This window comes from Sus scrofa, chromosome 11, assembly GCF_054392235.1.
Source record: "Sus scrofa isolate SSC_HxYL_T2T_F1_AM1 chromosome 11, Sscrofa_HxYL_maternal_Yorkshire_Landrace_v2.0, whole genome shotgun sequence".
Taxonomy (NCBI): domain Eukaryota; kingdom Metazoa; phylum Chordata; class Mammalia; order Artiodactyla; family Suidae; genus Sus; species Sus scrofa.
This window is the reverse complement of record NC_139393.1, coordinates 20120050-20140922: the sequence shown is the minus strand read 5'-3', so window position 1 is coordinate 20140922 and position 20873 is coordinate 20120050. Positions and strand designations below refer to the sequence as shown.

At 41.4% G+C, this 20873-nt stretch overlaps 2 protein-coding genes across 5 annotated transcripts in view; one reads left to right on the top strand and one right to left on the bottom strand.

Annotated features, from left to right (window-relative positions):
- SUCLA2 (succinate-CoA ligase ADP-forming subunit beta) overlaps window positions 1-14865 on the bottom strand; it is a 54572-nt gene extending 39707 nt beyond the window's left edge. The window contains exons 1-4 of one of the 4 annotated variants that reach the window (XR_014818880.1): window positions 14681-14780; window positions 7890-8070; window positions 1697-1796; window positions 1027-1189 (exon numbers count right to left, since the gene is read on the bottom strand). Coding sequence is in view for 3 of the 4 variants with exons in the window: in NM_001444553.1 (NP_001431482.1) it covers window positions 1027-1189; window positions 1697-1796; window positions 7890-8070; window positions 14681-14770 (534 nt within the window). In the remaining variant the exon portion in view is untranslated. 4 annotated transcript variants of the gene reach the window in all.
- Window positions 14866-14899: 34 nt separating this feature from the next.
- NUDT15 (nudix hydrolase 15) overlaps window positions 14900-20873 on the top strand; it is a 43733-nt gene continuing 37759 nt past the window's right edge. Inside the window, exons 1-2 of the mRNA XM_084981760.1 lie at window positions 14900-15314; window positions 15930-16058. Of these exons, the coding sequence (XP_084837886.1) occupies window positions 16006-16058 (53 nt within the window). The 5' untranslated portion in view covers window positions 14900-15314; window positions 15930-16005. The remainder of the gene's footprint in view (window positions 15315-15929; window positions 16059-20873) is intronic.

The following is a 20873-nucleotide window of genomic DNA, read 5'->3' as shown; positions in this document are numbered from 1 at the left end:
AAATCCTGACCAGGGCTTCCAAATATGCACCCAGCCTGCTTCAAAAGACAAGCTAGTTACCACAGACTCAGCTCATAAAATTTAACCAACCCACTCAAAAAGCCAAATGATTATACTACACAGCGATTGCCAACGCCCTCTCCAAGCACTAGGTCTATCAAAGAGTTTTCTCTTCACCTGATGCCTTAAGTTCATCGCTAGCATTTCAAGTTCCATAAAGAGAGCAGAGCAGAATAAGGTTTGCTCCTCAGAGGCATACTGTTTGCTACTGAATGTTATCCTTCAACTTACCAAGCAACAAATCATCTTGTGAAACAAATTCCAAACTCCAAAAAATTACAAGAGGTTGAAAAAGAAAAAGATGAAGCCAGGGACACACATTCTCTTAGTGGGTTCAGAGACTTCTCTTGGGTTAGACTATTTGACTGCACTAGAAATTATTTTCTCAGCCTATGGAATCTAAAGGTAAATTAGAGATGAGTTAAGCTACTCTTACCAAATTAACAATTTGAAAATTCTGTGGATTTTATTTCACCATGGTTTTGCCTCTAGTTTTGGGTTTTTTGGTTTTTTAAGTGCCACACATGCAGCATATGGAAGTTCCCAGGATGGGAGTAAACGTGGAGATGCAGGTGCAGGCCTCGGCCACAACCACAGCAACAGCGGATCCAACCTGCATCTGCAACCTCCACTGCAGCTTGCTGCAACGCCAGATTTTTAACCCACTGCGTGAGGCCAGGGATGGAACTTGCATCCTCACAGATACTACATTGGGTCCTTAACCCACTGAACCACAATGGCAACTCCTTACCTACAGTTCTTATTACCACAATATTATATATTAAATGTTATATCATTAATCATGTTATTTTCTTAAAAATAACATAAAAATAGTTATTGTGACACATACAAGTTGATTATGAATCATACCTTTTTAATCCTTCCCATATAAATAGAAATAATAATCACCTTTGAAATTGAATGTTATAAAATCATTCTAAAAGCATCATGTCCAGAATTACTCACTTGAAATGACCTTTCCATTGTTATTGCAAAATAGTATTCCCTCCTGGGATATCTTCGCTCACAAACCAGTACTTGATTGCATATTCTGCCCTTTTCTCCTGTTTGCTTGGTAAACAACTTTTTTCCAATCATTTGTGAGGAAACAGCTTTTGCTTCTTCTGGACTAAAATAAGAAAAAGAGCTCAGATACTTTTCTCCCCCACCTGAGAAAAATAAAAGCACATGACAGCCAAAATCTTACCTAATATTTAAATCTCAGGATTTTTAACATCTCTGTAATAAGGGGTATCTTTTACACTATACATTTTTTTCTTTAATAATGACGATTTTTTAAAAATATAACTTACGAGGAGTTCCCGTCGTGGCGCAGTGGTTAACGAATCCGACTAGGAACCATGAGGTTGCGGGTTCGGTCCCTGGCCTTGCTCAGTGGGTTAAGGATCTGGCGTTGCCGTGAGCTGTGGTGTAGGTTGCAGATGCGGCTCGGATCCCGCGTTGCTGTGGCTCTGGCGTAGGCCGGTGGCTGCAGCTCCGATTCAACCCCTAGCCTGGGAACCTCCATAAGCCTCGGGAGCGGCCCAAGAAATAGCAACAACAAAAGACAAAAAAAAGACAAAAAGACAAAAACAAAAAACAAAACAAACAAACAAAAAAAAAATATATAACTTACGAGAAAACTATCTTCACTCCTCCTTTGAGGCCACTTTCAAATGTTCCCTTTCCTCTACCACCAGCTAAAACTTGTGCCTTTATCACAACATCTTTTGAACCTAGAAGAAAAACACTTCTATTAGTAAGCATGGAACAGCATACAACACACAATATTTTATTAAACATACATATTAAGCTGTCATTAAATGTAGTAAAGTCTCATTTACCCACAATGTTAAAAAATGAGGCATTCCATGTACATAGATTTTCTAAGAACACTGTAACAGTCACCATCTAAAGATCCACAAACTTAAAAAAATTAGCCGCTCATATTAAACCACCTCTTAAAGTATACTGAAAATAATTTTACCTTTCCTAGATACTTTAAATAGTACTTTGGAAGATACTGAAAGAACAAAATTGAGAGTCAAATGTTTTCCTAACAGTTCCCTCCCTTCCTACTGATACATAAACTTGCTATCTTATGAAAATTTGAGTTAGAAATGCTACTTTGAGTAGAAATGTACCATGACTTACGGGGAAAGTGCCACTGCTGATACCTATTCACATCGTCCCATTAACAAAAAGTCCTGTTAAGAGAGGGTTTTGAGTTGTTCTGTTGTGAAGAGGACTATCAAGAATTATGATGTTTATCAGGAGTTCCCGTCGTGGTGCAGTGGTTAACGAATCCGACTAGGAACCATGAGGTTGCGGGTTCGGTCCCTGACCTTGCTCAGTGGGTTAAGGATCTGGCGTTGCCGTGAGCTGTGGTGTAGGTTGCAGACGCGGCTCGGATCCCACGTTGCTGTGGCTCTGGCGTAGGCCGGTGGCTACAGCTCCGATTCGGCCCCTAGCCTGGGAACCTCCATATGCCGCGGGAGTGGCCCAAGAAATAGCAACAACAACAACAAAAGACAAAAGACAAAAAAAAAAAAAAAAAGAATTATGATGTTTATCAAAAGATGCCAGAATGGTATGCTTCTAAGTCTTTAACACATTTTTTTTAAGAAATACTCTGAATTTTTCTTCTTTAACAGGGAGACTGATGACCCCTCTCCCTCTTCCCCTCCCTCTTTCCCTTCCTTCCTTCCTCTCTCTCTCTTTCCTCACCTTTCTAACTTGCTGAAGAAAATCACCAAACTCGCTGTTCGGTCCAGGTACAACCCTTCATGATCCAGAGCAACACCACTTAAGAGGGGCAGCCTGTCTCCTGAGACAGGCAGAATCTCAGAGCCTCCTCATTCTGCTTCTCACGGCATTTTGCCCACACTAGTGGTGTAACACCAATTATATTACAAAAAATACCTTTCAGGAAGTCCCCTTTGTGGCTCAGCGGTAACGAGCTGGTATCCATGAGGATGAGGATTCGAGCCCTGGCCGAATCCGGGGTTGCTGTGAGCTGTGGTGTAGGTCGCAGGTGCAGCTCAGATTCCAAGTTGCTGTGGATGTGGCATAGGCTGGTGGCTACAGCTCCGATTCAACCCCTAGCCTGGGAACTTCTGTATCCCACCAGTGCAGCCAAAGAAAGAATGAAAGAAAGAATGAGAACGAAAGAACAAACAAACGAAAGAAAGAAAGAAAAATAGCTCTGAGAGGAGTTCCCGTCGTGGCGCAGTGGTTAACGAATCCGACTAGGAACCATGAGGTTGCGGGTTCGATCCCTGGCCTTGCTTAGTGGGTTAAGGATCCGGCATTGCCGTGAGCTGTGGTGTAGGCTGCAGACATGTCTCTGATCCCACGTTGCTGTGGCTCTGGTGGAGGCCAGTGGCTACAGCTCCAACTGGACCCCAGCCTGGGAACCTCTATATGCTGCAAGAACAGCCCTAGAAAAGGCAAAAAGACAAAAAACAAACAAACAAAATGCTGCAATTTGTCCACCTGTGAACGATCCCCCTTGCCCCTTTTTTTCCCATAGAAGTCATCACTTTCAACTATATAATTTTCTCTATACCATTTCTGTTTTGCTTTCCCACTAGGATATTAATTCCAGGGGAATCTTTATTGATGTTTACAAAGTCCTGGGAGGGATCCTAGCACATAATATTTTCTGGATGATAAATAAAAGAACATTTAGAAATTGACAAAATTCTTATGAATCTAGATTTTTCCACTGCTCTTAAAAAACCCAGAAGTGAATATCCTGGGCCTTGCAACTAGAGCTGCTTAGAAGTGCCCTGTTTACACAAGACATTATTTCAATTTGCCACAGTCCCCACCATTCCCAAGAGTCACAACTATTAGATGTAGATCAGAGAAAGTTTAGAATTTCCTTAAAACTAACAATAATTTTCTTGCTGAGAAAATAACAGGGAGCCTCAGGGGCTAGGGCCAGTTAGAGAGTTCATGCCCAAACTAAAGGGAGCCACTAGTCATTTTAACTGTTTCTGTTTAACTGACTGTCAAGTCAGTTTTCCAAAACCTTAGAAATATTCATCTATATTCAAAGAAGATAGCTATAATCCAAACAGTGTACATGTAATGTAAAAACAGACAACAGTTAAACTGGTGTCTTGCTGAGCTAAATTCAAACATTCTTATCCATTAAACTGGGAACTTAACATAATGACCTATTAAGTAAGAGTAAGAATGATCTATTTTATCAAAAACATTTTACAAGACAGAAGACTTTTCCCCTAAAGTGTCAATGTTCTTTTTTTAGGAAAATAAACTCTTTAAGGGCACAGATGATTCTTCAAACGTTCCTTCTAAAAAAGTCCTTCACACCAAAAGAAAAGCCAAAAGAAAAGGTAACAACACACAATCCATCCACTATCAAGACAGAAGAGAACTAGAAGATAAATCTGAGGACAACTGATCAAAACAAAGATTTTATTCAATTCATTAATTCATTCAACAATTACATCTACATACCAGATACTGTGCTGGAGCTGTAGCTACAGTGAGCAAAATACTCCTATCTTGCTTAAACAGAGCTCACAATCTTACCAGATCTGGCCCTTTGCTCTAGTCAGACAAGATCATTTAAAGAGCCAAGACTGTTTTTAAAATATTTGCATCATCCCTCCTAGTCACTGACAAATGTTGTAAGCATCCCCTATTATTAGATGACTGTTATCTAATAGAACACTAGAAAAAGGAAAAAGAAGGCAGAGTGCTATTGTATTCCATTAGAAATCTCCCTCCAGGCTGACAAGCATTCATCAGCACCCTCCGAATGTTTATTCAACCAGAGAGAAATTCTACCTTAGTTATACCAGAACCCAAACTGTATTTCCCCAGTGCATAGGGAAATCACAGGAACACTGCCAAAGCCTTATATCCTATTTTCATGAACAGGTAACTAAGAGAGAGATGGCAATCTGCTCTTAGAACCAACCCCCAATTACAAGCACTTTGTTTCTACTTCAACCACTCCTTTGATAATCCCACTCCAGAAACTTCTCCACCATCTTCCAGCTCATCAGCCTTCATTCTGCGGGCTCATACGGTCTTTTAAAATACTGGAATAAAGATTTCTTTCCAACCATTCGTCCATTCCTAGCTTCAGTTGTTCACAACAGGTAAAACGTGCCTCCAGGACAGTGTTTCCCAACCTTTTTCTCGTCAGGACAAACATAGGAATGACGTCATTTGCAGGGAGTACTGGGGAAAGAGGTCATTCTTTCTATTCCAGGAGGAGTTACCAAAAGCTATTCCAGGAGGAGTTACCAGTTCTGGGGCTCAGCGGCCACAGTCCCCCTGCTAACTCAGCTTCTCCTGGCATCCACAGGCCTGAGAGGAAGCAACGGTCTGCCATACCTGTAATGCATGTATGCCCCAGTATGTCAGTCGGTGAGTAAGACCTTATAAATAAAGGGGAATTCACATTTTTGTGAATTTAGCAGTAACTGAGAAGCAAAAATTACCCCTAAGTAGCCAAAACCAGCACTGGAAATTGCCAGCAAGATGGAAAGAACCAGGTGTGTTTCCAGGGGCTCTCATATCACACCTTGCGCAATTACATCCCATAATCCATATCTTCTGACTAATGACATGCCACAAAAAACAAAACTGTCTCATCTTCAAAGCAGTCAGGAAACACATCTTTTAAAAAGTAGTATTTCTGCACCTCTAGACTGAAAGATCCTCATTAGCACTAATCCCGCTCCCAAGCTACAACCATCATTTGCAGCCTTCTTTGACAAAAACACACTTTCTAGATAAACAAGATGCTTTCTGTTCCAAAAGGCTCATCATCAGAGCTGCCTACCTGCTCCCTACTACTCTAAGTCCTGGTCCCAGAGACCTTGCCAGAAGTACAGTTACAGAATATCCAGTACATATTAACGATTTTGTATTCTACAACTAGGAATCATTAAAGATTTCTACAATGAGTAAAGAAATCAAGAGACTGGTACCTGAATAAATCCTATTCATTTTATGAAGAAGTTTCAACACGAATTATTTTTTTCTGACAAAATAATAAATTTGACTAAGTTAGAAAATATATAGAAAACTAAGTAAGGAAACCAATTATAACAAATTGGAAATAGAAAAAGAAATACTAGCTTTTACTGACTTCATTAAACAAGGACCTATTATCACTGGCATGGAAAACACTTTACGCTCTTGGCATTATTAAGAGGAAAGAACTGGTAAACAAACAAACAAACAAAAAACGCATCACTCAAGAGATTGAACTAATGAAAATAAAAGAAAAAACTCCAGGGTCTGATATTCATCCTTAAGGACAGAAGCGTAGGTAAAAAAAACTTAAACTTTCTCAATTACATTTCCAATTTTCCTTCCTGCTTAGCTGGATCTTCTTTAGAAATTAATGTTTAGGTCATATACATAAAGCTGAATTTCAAGAAGGCAGTTACTAAAAAGTGTTTTTGCAAGAAATACTAGAGACTACAAATATGAGTTTTCTCTAAGCCTTGACCTCCAAGATCCTCTAATATACAGTATTTCAAATGTTAAAATGAGGTATATCTTTTACCACAGGTCACCATTAATTAACAAAAATTTTACCGAAATTACCACGAATTTACACAAGGCTTTTGCTCAATGAAAAGAAGTTTGCAGGAGTTCCCGTTGTGGCTCAGTGGTTGACTAGTCTGACTAGGAACCATGAGGTTGTGGGTTCGATCCCTGGCCTTGCTCAGTGGGTTAAGGATCTGGCGTTGCCGTGAGCTGTGGTGTAGGTGGCAGATGCGGCTCGGATCCCATGTTGCTGTGGCTCTGGCATAGGATGGTGGCTACAGCTCCGATTAGACCCCTCACCTGGGAACCTCCATATGCCGTGGGAGCAGCCCAAGAAATGGCAAAAAGACCAAAAAAAAAAAAAAAAAAAAAAAAAAGAACAAAAGCTAGTATGGTTTCTGTCAGCAATTTTTAAAATCTACTAATGAACATGGACAACTATTTAACTCATTTCACAAATATTAATATTTACTGATTACCTAAGTGTGAGGCACTCTTCTAAGAGTTTGGGATCTATCAGTGAACAAAACAAAGAAACCCTGCTCTCATGGAGCTTACATTCTAATGTTCTACTTTCTTAGAGTTTCCATTGTGGTGCAGTGGAAATGAATCCGACTAGGAACCATGAGGTTGCAGGTTCTATCCCTGGCCTCACTCAGTGGTTAAGGATATGGCACTGTCATGAGCTGTGGTGTAGGTCACAGATGCGGCTCGGATCTGATGTTGCTGTGGCTGTGGTGTAGGCTGGCAGCTGCAGCTCTGATTTAACCCCTAGCCTGGGAACCTCCATATGCTGCGGGTATGGCCCTAAAAAAAAAAAAAAAAAGCAAAAAACAATTATAATGCTCAACTTCTTTTTTCCCCTCTTTTGGTTCCCTGTTTTTCATGTCCAAAAAAAAAGGGGGGGTACAGGGGGAATACAGAAGTTCTCTTTACAACCACATAAACATCTAAGATCTTCCTTCACCATTTCCCTGAAGAATCATCACAGCCAGAATTTCCTTCTCCATAATTATATTTCAACTAAAAACAGGACTTCAGTTTCCTAATGCCAATATAAGTCACTGTTAAGTTACTAGCACTATGGGAACTCAGAATAATATCAATAATTTTTTGGAATATCGACAATCATAAAATTCCAAGTTAACAAAACTTATTTTTTAAAGTCAAAATAAATAAATAAATAAACCAAAATAAAAGCCAAAAGTTGCTATTAAACCAAAGTAAAGTTATATCTTATCAAAGATCCCATGTCAAGGTGGCATAAATTTTTCTTAACTTAGTACCTAATTTTTTGGCAATTGCATAAGCCTCATCTGGTGACTTAGCCACATGTCCTTTGGGAATGGAGACGCCAGCTTCTTGCAATAATTCCATACTCATGTATTCATGTAGTGAGAGATTCCTTTGCTGTTGCTGCTGTATTTGGAGTCCATGGTTGTTAAACAATCCAGAACTTCCCAGAACCTAGAAAAATGGAGACATATTTACATAGAGAGTGATTTGGCAGTAATTCTTGTTAAATACACCTTCTCAAAATATTTTGTTTATATAGAGTACTTGGTTCTTCAAAACTATAATAAAATCCTTATATTAAGTCATCAAACTGTAATATTCAGAGTAAATTACAACATAAAACTAAGAGCTAATCTACTAGCTAAATACTGAATAATACCTTTGCAGCTTTAACTATTTCCGGATCATCTCTAGTCCTTATCTTTTATTTGAGCTTGACCACCCTATCTCTAATGACCCACAGGGCATTTCTACCTCAATGCCAAATTTCACAGATCTAAAACCAATTTATTTCCACCAAACCAAAAATCCTTCCCATCTCTTTTCTCTCCACCATTCCTCCAGCACCTGACAAATTGCCTGACACTAGATACAGGAATTGAATTATTTGGTACCATTAATCTTTCATACACTCAAAACTCAAACCCCAACTTCATCTGCAGTGCACACTGCGGTGTGCTGTCCAGATCCTTCCTCAGGACCAAGGCATTCCTGGCCCTAGCTGCTGACAGTGCTGGCAGCTGGCAGCCCTCAGCTGAGTCCCCTCATTGGCTCCTCCTTGCCCAAAGTCATCCTTTCCCACTGTCAGCCTGAATCCAATGACTGGCCAATAAGGGTGAAGGGAGAGATGTAAAGACCCAGCACCTCGCCCCAATTTGGGACAGTTCAGGACCATCCCGGGAAGAGCAGAGGTCCCCACTGCACCTCAGTTCTATGTCTCTCTACTCAATCCTCCTGTCTTCACTCTGCTGCAAGTGTTGATCCAGAGATCACTTTTGAGTAAACTTCCTCCATGAAACTCTCCTTCTAATAGTCTGCAAATTATAGCTCAGAGAACCAATCTGCAACATCATCTTTAAGGCATTCTTTCTAAATGACTCCCTTAACTAATAACTCCATTACAACCCCAGTTCAGGTGTTTGTCCTTCACAGCTGGACTGCGAAAGTTTCCAATGAAGTAATGCACAACAGACCGCTCCCTTTTTCAATCTATGTAGAACATTCACTCATTGAAATATTCACTGAGCACCCAGGCATTGGAAATAGAGCAATGAACCCAACAATATCCTTGCACATAACCCTTACAGTCTAATGTGTATTGGGGGCCGGGGGTGGGGGGGGCACAGATAATAAACATAATATGCCACAGAGTAGTAAAATGAGTAAGAAGAGAGGAAAATAAAAACTAAGAGAAAATGCTATTTTACAAAACTGTCCCTTAGTAGAGCTGAGTAAGAATTATCCTTTCAAAAAGAAATAAGTAGGAAACAAAAATAAGATGTCCCTCCACCAGCTTAATAAGTCACTGCTGAAAGACAAAGGAGATGAGAACTGTCAGCCTCCGGTGGCAGGACCACAACAAGTGCTGAAGGAAGGATGCAATAGGAAAGACCTCTAGCATCTATTGGTCCCAAAGTGCCACTAAATTCGACCTAGTCTTAACCCATCATAACAACACACAAAAACACCTTCTCCCCTTCCTCTACTCCTCAATTCTATCAAATTTATACCGCAATATGTAGAACAAATTAAGTGCTGTGAACGCCACGGAAAACTGCACTGGAATCACACATTTAAGTGTTTCCACTATTATTCTGTTTCTGCACAGAACGCAGAATACTGAAACATCATTCATATGAAACATATGGTATTCTAAGAAGTGAATTTAAAAGAATCTTCGAGAACTATGTCTAGATACTCATGTTGCAACAGAAGAAATGGTGGGGGAAAAACTGTAATTGTAATGTATACATGTAAGGATAACCTGACCCCCTTGCTGTACAGTGGGAAAATAAAATTAAAAAATAAATAAATAAATAAATAAATATTTTTTCAATGCTGAGCCATATAAAAAAAAAAAAAAAAGAATCTTCTACAAAACAGTCTGCTTCTTAAAGAGGGTTCATTAACCATCTGCATTAAAATGATCTGGGAATGTCTCTAAAAATGAAAATTCCAGGGCCCCATTCTCATTTACAACATCAAGATCTCTGGACTGGGCCTCAAAAAATCTCCATTCGTGAAAAAGTTATTCAGTTGATTCTTAACAACTCTAAAATTTGAGAACCACCAGTCTAACAAGTAAAAGAATTTCTGTTATTTCTGATTCATCTGGTAAACTAAAATCCTGAATAACATTTCTCTTGGGTAGTTCCATTCACTGCTTTATCTTAACTGTAATATTAAAAGCCAAAAAATTCTCAAACCTCAGTGTACTTCTACTTTGTGTAATCCCATTCCTGGGTATATACTCAAGAGAAATGAGTGCTTGGTCTACCAACAGGCAGATATAACAATGCTCACAGCAGGCTTATCCATAAGAAGAAAGAGGAACGAACGAACGAACGAACGAAAGAAAGAAAGAAAGGACGGACGGAAGGAAGGAAGGAAGAAAGAAAGAAAGAAAGAAAGGAAGGAAGGAAGGAAGGAAGGAAGAAAGAAAGAAAGGAAGAAAGGAAGGAAGAAAGGAAGAAAAAAAGAAAGAAAGGAAGGAAGGAAGGAAAGGAAAGGAAAGGAAGAAAGAAAGAACCCAACTGCCCAACAACAGGAGAATGGATAAGTGTTAGCATATTAATAGAATACTACAGTGAAAAAAAAAATAATCCTACTGCTCACACAACAATGGATTAATCTCGCAAATATGACTTCAAGCGAAAGAAGCCAGACATAAGAATATATATCATTCAAAACCAGTCAGAATTAATATACAGTGATGGAAATCAGAATAAGTGGTTACTTTCTGGAGTTCCCATCGTGGCGCAGTGGAAATGAATCCAACTAGGAACCACGAGGTTTCGGGTTTGATCCCTGGCCTCACTCAGTGGGTTAAGGATCTGGCATTGTCGTCAGCAGTGGTGTAGGTAGGAGACACAGCTCAGATCTGGTGTTGCTGTGGCTGTGGCGTAGGCTGGCAGCTGTAGCTGATTCAACCCCTAGCCTGGGAACCTCCATGTGCCACAGGTGCAGCCCTAAAAAGCAAAAGAAGAAAAAAAAAAAAATAGTGGTTACTTTCTGTTGCTAAGTACTGAAAGAGAGAGTACCTTTTGAGGGCTAAGAGTATTGTATGTATATCCCAAACTGAACAGCAGTTACACAGATGTATACATAAAAATTAATCTAGCTGTCCATTGAAGGTGTACATAATTTGTACATAAACTACATAGTTTGCTGTACATAAATTATATTTCAAAATAGTAATAAAAATAAGGGGGAGAAGGGGAGTACCCAGCATAAGCTTGGCAAAAATAGTCATACACTGAAGCATTTTTTAAATGCGCATATACCAGACATTGTACTAGGAACAGTAAAAGAATGAGGCCAACTTGGTCCATTCACAGAGTTCACAAACGTATAAATAAACAGCAGCGACACATATAAGAGCAATCATAGACTGGCACCTAATTAGCTGGAGAGACGGGAGAAAATATACCACAGAGGTCTGATCCCAATTTAAAAAAAAAAAATTAAAAGCTCTAAAGGACACTTTGGAGACAACTGGCAAAATAGGAATTTGATCTATACATTAGATATTAGTAATAGAAAAATTTTAAACTACCTAAGATAACTATATTGTGGTTATTTAGGAGAACGTTCTTATTCTTAAGAGACATACACTGAAATATCTAAGGGTGAAGCGCCATGATACCTGCAACTTACTCTCAAATGGTTCCCCCCAAAAAAATGAATTTACACATCTGTGCATATCATATAATTTTTAAAGATAAAGCAAATATGGCAGATGTTAAGTTTAGGTGAAGGTAATACCGGTGTTCACAGTACTAGCTGGAACATATCTATTGGTTTGAAATTTTCCCAAAAGAAGATGACAATAAACTCATGATGCAAAACACTAAGTATATTTTTAGAGTTTCTTTTAAATACCTATATTTACAAAGAATTAGTGGTACTCATAAGGTATTGTTGATAGCTTTTTATACCACTTTAGAGGTTTTTTTAAGTATCTGAGGTATTGTGATAATCCTTTCTTTGTACCACTAGAAGTTACAACTTGAAATATCATCAGCTGTGAATTATGTTGGTAATACAAATCCCTGCACAATCACGAAGATTCTCACATTTAAGTATTTTTCTTTCCTGATACTGTCACTTAGAAGATCCTTAACTGCCAAAAGGCCACTAGAGTTCCCGTTGTGGCTCAGCAGGTTAAGGACACGATGCTGTCTCCGTGAGGATATGGGTTTGATCCCTGGCCTTGTTCAGTGGGTTAAAAATCCCAAACTGTGGTGGAGGTCACAGATTCGGCTAGAATCTGGTGTTGCCATGGCTGTGGCTTAGGCTCCAGCTGTGACTCCCATTGGACCCCTGGCCCAGGAACTTCCACAAGCCACAGGTGCAGCCATAAAAAGAAGAAGAAGAAAAGGCCACCAATTCCTGGTCAAATCCCTACCTACACCGCCACCCATCCAATCACATACCGAATTTAAATAATACTTATTCAAAAGTGGGAAAATGCAGTTACTAGGGAGTATGATTCACAACGAGCAAGAAAATTCCTTAAATTATTTAACATGCTCATAACTGAACTATTTTTATAAAATATACACTGGATGAAAGATACAGAGAAACTAGAAGAGGGTCAGAGAACTAAACAAAAATGTTTATGAGAATTTGCTAAACTCAGTGTGTAAACCTAGACAAGATTCCTTAGGCCCCATACCTCTATGTCCCCAGGTACAAAAGCAAGGGGCTAGACGGGAGATTTCCAACTCCAAAGCTGTACTATTTAATGTGAGCATGGAAAAGAAGAGAAGATGTTTAAGACAAAATATTAGGCATTTCTACATGGAGACACAGAGATTTTTAAAGGAACTTCCAAGAGGATAAAAACAATGATTAGAATGGAAACATATTTGTTCATCAAAGCCTCACAGTCTAAAACCTAGCTAGACAGCACCCTTTAAGACTCATAAGAAGGAAGCTCAAGGCCAAAAAAAGACATATCAGAAAGCAAACTCATAGAATTCACTATCTCTAGGTTGAAAGTACAAATATTTAAAAAGAAAAAAAAGTCTAAATCAATTCATTTATGGTATGTCTGAGGTTGCCTCAGAATACAACCTAAAACTCTGGAATTAATTCATGAAGTCAATCAACCCCCTCCCTTTTCTAGTGTCAATGTTGGAAGGAATGGTCCAATGTTTATGCTCTAGAAAAAACTGTAGAACAGATTCAAGCACACAGACTCCGAAGCCAGTTCTGGAAATTAAGCCATAACTCTGACCTTACCTGTGTGGTGACCTGGATTAAATTACCATTCTCTTAGCCACAAGTTCTCCATCAACAAGGTGGAGATTAATGACTTTTTACAGTGATGCTGAAAAGCCTAATGAGAGATACGCGTAAAATGCTTGGAACAGTTCCCGGCACACAGTATATGCTCCATACATTAAACTGAGCCCCTAAAACCAAGTTTCCTTACCGAATTTATGATTAATCTGTCTACCCCAATTTTTATTCCCTTTTTGTTCCCACCAATCTCTAACTGAACATTAATCAACCAGTCAGATAACTAAAATTGCTGTCGTTGATAACATCACTAATGAACTAAACGTAATACTGCAGATGTCATCATTAAAGTACAAACTCAGGTTGTTTCTCCAGGTCAAGATGAGCTAATAGGCCCTGGAGCCACGGACCATTTGGCAAAAGAATCAGAAACAGGAGATAATCTGAGTCCCTGAAACTAGAATTTAAAAATGTCACAGAAATTACAGAAGCTGATGATTAATCCCAGCTTCTTTGTTCTTCCCCTTTAAAAACACTCCAACTCAAAGACCAAGCTGGAATAGATCTGTGACTTGTCTACCACTCCCTCGCTTGCACTCTGCAAATAAACCCTTACTTTGCTGCAAACAACCCCTTGCTCCTGTTACTACACACACACACACGCACACGCACACGCACTACACACCCCACATACACCCCACCCACACTCCTAAAGCTAAAAGATTTTTCTTCCCAATTGGTAATTACCACTATTAAACAAAACAGTACACAGCTACTTGGAAGAGATGAGAAACTTCCCGGCTGAGTCCCAGAAAAGACCAGTCAGCAAGCACTGCTGGTTATGTGAAGCCATTCCCATCTATGACAGCTCCTGAGGCACAAAAGTACATCTGAAGGGCATTCCCCTCCCAGCCCAAAGGCGGGCCGAAGAAGTCTCGGCGCACTGCGCCGGTCGCGGGAGCAGCAGGAGAAAGTGCTCGACCCCCGCCTCGCCACTAGCTACCCATCCTGGCTCTCCTCCGCCCCCTCGGAAACTGGACGAGCAGCCCCGGCCAGATGGCCACAGCTCTTCGCAGAATGAAGGCGGGGACAGAAAGGCGCAAACATGAGCCGGCTCGCGGTCTTGGCAGGCAGCACTCCCGGGCAAGCCTCCCGTGAGCCCGGAGTGGCATCTCTTGTCACCCAATGTCACTGACGGTGGGGTGACCCCGAGCCGGGCCCCGGATCCCTTCACACCTCGCCCACAGGTGCCAATCCCCCACGTCGCCCTTTCTCCTGCCGACCCTCGAAGCGAGAGCCGGCTCGACCGCAGTACCTGGGCGGCGGTCTGCAGTGCCGTCCGGGGTCGGTGATTCCTAAGGGTGGCGGCAGCCAACAGCCGGCTGTAGAACATGGAGGCCGCCATTTCTGAGTCTGACCCAGGCCCCCGGGCGCCGGGCGCAGGCGCAGAAGCTCGAAGCGACCAGAGACGCTGCGCCCCGGGACGCGCGCACCGCCCCTGGCCCCGCCCATGGGGCGGGGTCTCGGGTTAACTTCGCAGTGGCGGGACACCCTGGGCAGGCAAAGCAAGAATTGCTGCTGAGAAGCTGGGCTTGGCTTGCCCAGAGCAAACTTTGACCTTTGTAACCGGACACCGCAGCCTCAAGGTCCGACCTGCAGCCGCTGCTCAGCCACCGAAGTTTTCCTAGCAAAATGTAGTAGAGGGACCACCAGCGCCACCACCTGTGTGATCTTAACCTGAGCCTCAGGTGGTGCCCCCTCTGTAACTTGGGGTTCATTCAGAAAATAAGTACTGCAAGTCTGTTTTGTGCTGAACACTGCAGCTGAGCTTTGGGTTACAGCAGTGAATAAAACAGTGATTCTGCTCTCAAACAGAAGATGGACAGCCGCTAGTTACTGAGGACTGTAGCCAAGAGACAGTGTCTCAGTAGGAAAACCGCTCTGAAAAGGTACGGGAGTGTTAGTCCGTGTGCCTTATGCACAGTGAGGCCAAAATGAAAGGTTGGAGTTTGGAACAGAGAAAGGTTTATTGCAGGGCCAAGCAAGGAAAGCAGATGGCTGTAGCTGAAAAGACCCGAACTCCCAGATAGTTTTCAGGGAGTTTTTATAGGAGAAATTTGGGGTGAGGCCTGAGGGGTGGAAGGCTTTCTGCTGATTGGTTGGTGGGGTGATAGCAGGGTGCTGTTCCATGAATCATGGGCTGAGCCTGAAATTACCATACTCCACCTGGGTGGATGCCTTAGTTCCTACAGAAGAACTCAACGATGCTCTTAGGTTTATTTATTGAGGAGGAACAGGAATCCTGCTTTAGTGGCTACGCTGCAGTTAGCCACTGCAGTGCATTTCCAGTTAATGCACAGGAAAAAGTTTTTGTGCCCAGGATCTTGCCTGGTTTCAGGAGAAGCCAGGATGCAGGAAGATTTATGCTAAGAAAAAGAACATGAAAGTATTATGGCTGATCACAAAGAATAGACATCTCAAGTTAATGATTTTAGTACTTTTCTAGTTATGGGAAGATGCTGGGTTCATTGAAATTATTCCTTAGCTGCATCTTAACTCTCTAGGGCCAGTATCCAGAGAACAGAATGCTTCCTGTTTTCCATCCTGAATCCCACTCAGGGTGGACCACAGGGGAGGAAGATGTCTGAGACAGCAGTGGCCGATGATGGCTTGATCCTTTTCGAAATGAAAGGGTAGGTAACATTCTTTGTTCACTGGAAAGGCATGCAACATTCCCTGACCACATAACCAACCCAGAGGTATCAGAATCACCTGGGAAGCTTTTCTGGAGTTCTCTGGTGGCTTAGCGGATAAGGATTTGGCATTGTCACTACTGTGGCTCTGATTCCATCCTTGGCCAAGGAACTTGCCTGTGCTGTGGGCATGGCCAAAATACACATACCTTCACCAGAACCCATCTAAGGAGTGGAGTCAGGACACTTGCATTTCTTAGAGTTCTGTAGGAGAATCAGATGCACACGCCGTGAAAGGAAAACCCTGAGATGACATGTGCCCCACCAAAGAATCAACCACTGGACAAATGACTGGGTGCCTGTTCTGCTCTGAACATCAAGCTTCAAAATGTGTCAAAGCCATTTCTGCCAGCAAGATCTTAACCTAAGGGTAAGCGTGTTGCTGACAGGCATTAGCCAGGCTCTGGCACCTACCTCTGAGGCCCAGTGATCCAATCCACAGAAAAGCACAGGAAAAAAAAAAGGTGAATCTGGAACAAGTAGCTGGTCAAACTGGGGAAGGAAAAGAAGCCTTTTGCAGGCCCCCAAATCACTTGAGTTCTTAAAGGTAGGATTTTCTTAAGGACTTTATCATTTCATTGACAGACATGAGGGACTGATCTCCAGGCTCCATTCATCACTAATTGATATTCTGTTTAGTTAAAAACAGAAAGAGGAGGCACAGACTCTGGTTATTCAGATATCTCTTGCTCCATCTTTCTCCCGCCCAACTTAACCAATCAAATAAAATCTGGATGATCTATGCCAAAAGCTGGCATTGAGACCTAAGGTGGATATTAGAAAAGAAACATATATCCCATCAGATATGAATAGAGCATACTTATTTTCAAGCCAGCTCTTTTTAACTGATAGTAAATACAGTAGTTGAGCTACTGAGTACCACTGACCATCTGAGTCCAAGACCGGGTTATTTAAAGGCCATCTGGGTAAACCCAGAATAAGTTGGTGTCCTAAAATAAGATGTAATGCTATAGCCCTGCTAGAATTAACTCGGTTCACTTTGCTCCACATGCTTCACGGTGGCACACGTGATTTGTTAAAGGAAACATCTCCACTCCCATGACTTCTGCAATACTGGCTCAAAAACAGCAGCAGCAGCAGCAGGAATATGAACTAGAAGCAGGAGAAAGGAAACATGCGGTTCCCGTGGGGCCCAGCTGCTTTGGAAGCTTAAGCAAGGCGGTGGGAGGATGGGGGGGGTGATATACTCCTCCTACAGCACTGACCGTGCTCAGAGCTCTGTACCTCTTGACACCTCATTAAAGAACCAAGTAGGTAAAGTGGTCATGGGCCTCCTACCTGCTAAGTGCTTCGTCACCACACAACCAACCTTAAAAAGTGAAATTGCTAGAGTTTCCTGTTGGCTCAGCAGGTTAAGGATCTGGTGTTGTCACTGCTGCAGCCCAGGTTCTATCCTCGGTCTGAGAACTTCTGCATACCACAGGTACTGCCGAAAAAAGTGAAATTGCTTTCTCAAGGAACTACTTTTGTCACAGCAAATCTTCCACAGCCCTTATCTCCAAAGATCTTAGAACCTATTAGTGGGCGGTAAAGGATGGCAGAATGTGATACACAGAGTAGACGCTGAGGTTTTGGTTCGCTTAAGGGGTGGAGGGGACGGGGGAGAGAGTACTCGAGCAAGAGGGGAGAGAAGAAATTGTTCTGCAGTTAGAATGGCAATCCTCTCCTTGACCTTTAGTCACTCGCTTTCTCTTTCTCTTCCTTCTACTAGGAGATTAATGATGGGATCGCATGCAGGAAAAAAGGGAAAAGAAATGTCCTGAGGGAAAGAAGTCTTTAGTTTTTCCACAGTCCTTTGAAAGCGTTAAAGTTTTATACCCTCCACTTTTCAATGCCCAGAGCAAAGGCTCTGCTTAAACCATCCGTAAACTATAGATTTAGTAGAATTAAAAAGTGCTATGGAAACAACCTTCAGTATATCCATTCATCCTAAACTTCTGAGGGCTGAGATGAGTAATAACTATCTGCTGGACACTTAGTTTTTCGTGCCAGATTCTGACATACATTTTCTTCCTTTTTTTTTTTTTTCCCCTATCCTTTATTTTGCCTTGAGACATTTTCAGAATTCTCTAGTTTTCATCCTACTCCATTTTACCCATCCAACCTCTGCAAGAGAAGGAAACTCTAATTAGTTGTATATGGTCTCTTGAACTAAAGTTGGGAGAGAAGATTAGAAACACAACATGGGACAGCTGGATGTTTACACAGGAGTTCTCTTTGTTCTCTGGAGGCTGCAGAAACTGTAGAAGATGAAACACTCGTCTAGATCACCCTGGAATGGCAGTGGCCACAGAGAAAAAGAGACACATGTGTTGTTTTATTAATCCTTAACAATAGTCCTTCATTTTACAGAAGGCAAAACTGAGGCTCAGAAACAATAAGTCACTTGCTCCGTGTCACAGCTTTTACTTGGCTGTTCCAGCACAATATTTGAACCCAGTTTTAGGTGGAAAGATGAGAATTTGAGATATAAATGGAGATTCATATCCTTTTATCATTTTCTTTGCCTCTTTGTCATTCTCTCCATGGTTTTTTTTGGGGGGGGAGGGTTGTTGTGTGTTGTTGGTTTTTGGGGAGGGTGCCTTTTTAGGGCCACTCCCACAGCATACAGAAGTTCCCAGAGTAGGATCCACAGCAACATGGGATCCAAACTGTGTCTGCGAACCACAGCTCCCAGCAATGCCGGATCCTTAACCCACTGAGTAAGGCCAGAGATTGAACCTTCATCCTCATGGATACCGGTCAGGTTCGTTACTGCTGAGCCACGAACTCATAGTTCAAGTCCATAGGCCATCAGGCAGGAGACACGGGGTAGAGTTGATGTTTCGTTCATCCAAAATCCATCAGGCTGGAGAATTTCCTCTTTCATGGGAGAGGTGAGTCTTTTGTTCTAGCCAGGCCTTCAACTTATTGGGTAAGGCCCACCTGCATCATGGAGAGCAATCTGCTTTATTTAAAGTCCACTGATTTGAATGTAAATCTCAGGTTCCCGTCGTGGCGCAGTGGTTAACGAATCCGACTAGGAACCATGAGGTTTCGGGTTCAATCCCTGGCCTTGCTCAGTGGGTTAACGATCCAGTGTTGCCATGAGCTGTGGTGTAGGTCGAAGATGCGGCTTGGATCCCGCGTTGCTGTGGCTCTGGCAAAGGCTGGCAGCTACAGCTCCAATTGGACCCCCTAGCCTGGGAACCTCCATATGCCGCGAGAGCGGCCCAAGAAATGGCAAAAAGACAAAAAAAAAAAAAGAGAGAGAGAGAGAGAGAATGTAAATCTCATACAATAACACCCTCATGGATGGATTTCTCACTGTGGCTCAGTGGGTTAAGGATCCAATTGCAGCACCTCCAGTTACTGGGGAGATGTAGGTTCAGTCCTCAGCCCAGCACACTGAGTTAAAGGGAGTTATCTAAATGGAAGGGAAAAGATCAAAGAAGAAATCTTGGGACATCAGTAAGAAAAAAGAAAATGGCAAGCAGAAATAGGGTTAATACAGTCGGTGTTCTTTTCCCACTGGAGTCTTCTAAGTTATATTTGATAGTTGAAGCAAAAATTGTAACACTGTCAGATATAGTTCGAAATGTATACAGAGAAAATAAGACAATTATATATTATAAACAAATGAGAGTAAATGGACATAAAGAGAGGTAGGTTTTTTGTATTTCATACATCTGGAAAAACTACACTATTATGGTAAGTGAAGTGTGTATAATGTAATAACTAGAGCAACCATTACAAAAGGTATAAAAAGAGATACACTCAAAACCACTATAAATAGATGTTCCCATCGTGGCACAGTGGAAAGAAATCCGACTAGGAACCATGAGGTTGCGAGTTTGATCCCTGGCCTTGCTCAGTGGGATAAGGATCCGGTGTTGCCATGAGCTGTGGTGTAGGTCACAGACACGACTCGGATCTGGCATTGCTGTGGCTCTGGCGTAGGCCAGCAGCTGTAGTTCCAATTAGACCCCTCGGCTGGGAACCTCCATATGCCACAGGTGCAGCCCTAAAAATGACAAAAGCCAAAAAACAAAAACAAAAAACCGCTATAAATAAATAAAAAATAGAAGTCTAAGAAGATATTCAAATATCCTTCAGGAAGATAGGAAAAGGAAAACAGAGAAACAAATATTACAGAGGACAAACAGAAAACAAACAATAAAATGGCAGCCTTACCTCTTAACATTATCAATAATTACATTAAATAAATATGGTTCAATTGCACCAATTAAAATATAGATATTGACAGGGGTTGCTTAAAACACAACTATATGCTAAATGCTATCTATGAGAAACACTTCAATATAACAATGTAGGCAAACTGAAGGTATAAGTAGCAAAAGCTATCAGTGGTGACTATATTAACATATGATAAACTACTTCCTTGCAAGGAAATCCTCCCAACACCACTTACACACATTTCTGGTTTTATTTAGCATCCTGCTCTTTGGGTTTCTCTATTATGTCCATGTTACCGCCCACATTAAATTTCTTGTACTATTGCCTAAGGGAAGGGCAAAGAGCAGACAAGACAATGGCAGTGGAGTTATTTTTAACAAGCAGCTCTGCTTAATAACTAAACACATGGCAACATAGCTTTGCTCAGTCTGGTAATATCTTGGTACCAATATTCCCCTATTTGAGGAAGAAACTAAGATATAATCCATTTTTCATGGAGACCATCCTAACAGAAATAGATCTGGATTCCAGAACTATTAACTTTTTTTTTTTTTATGT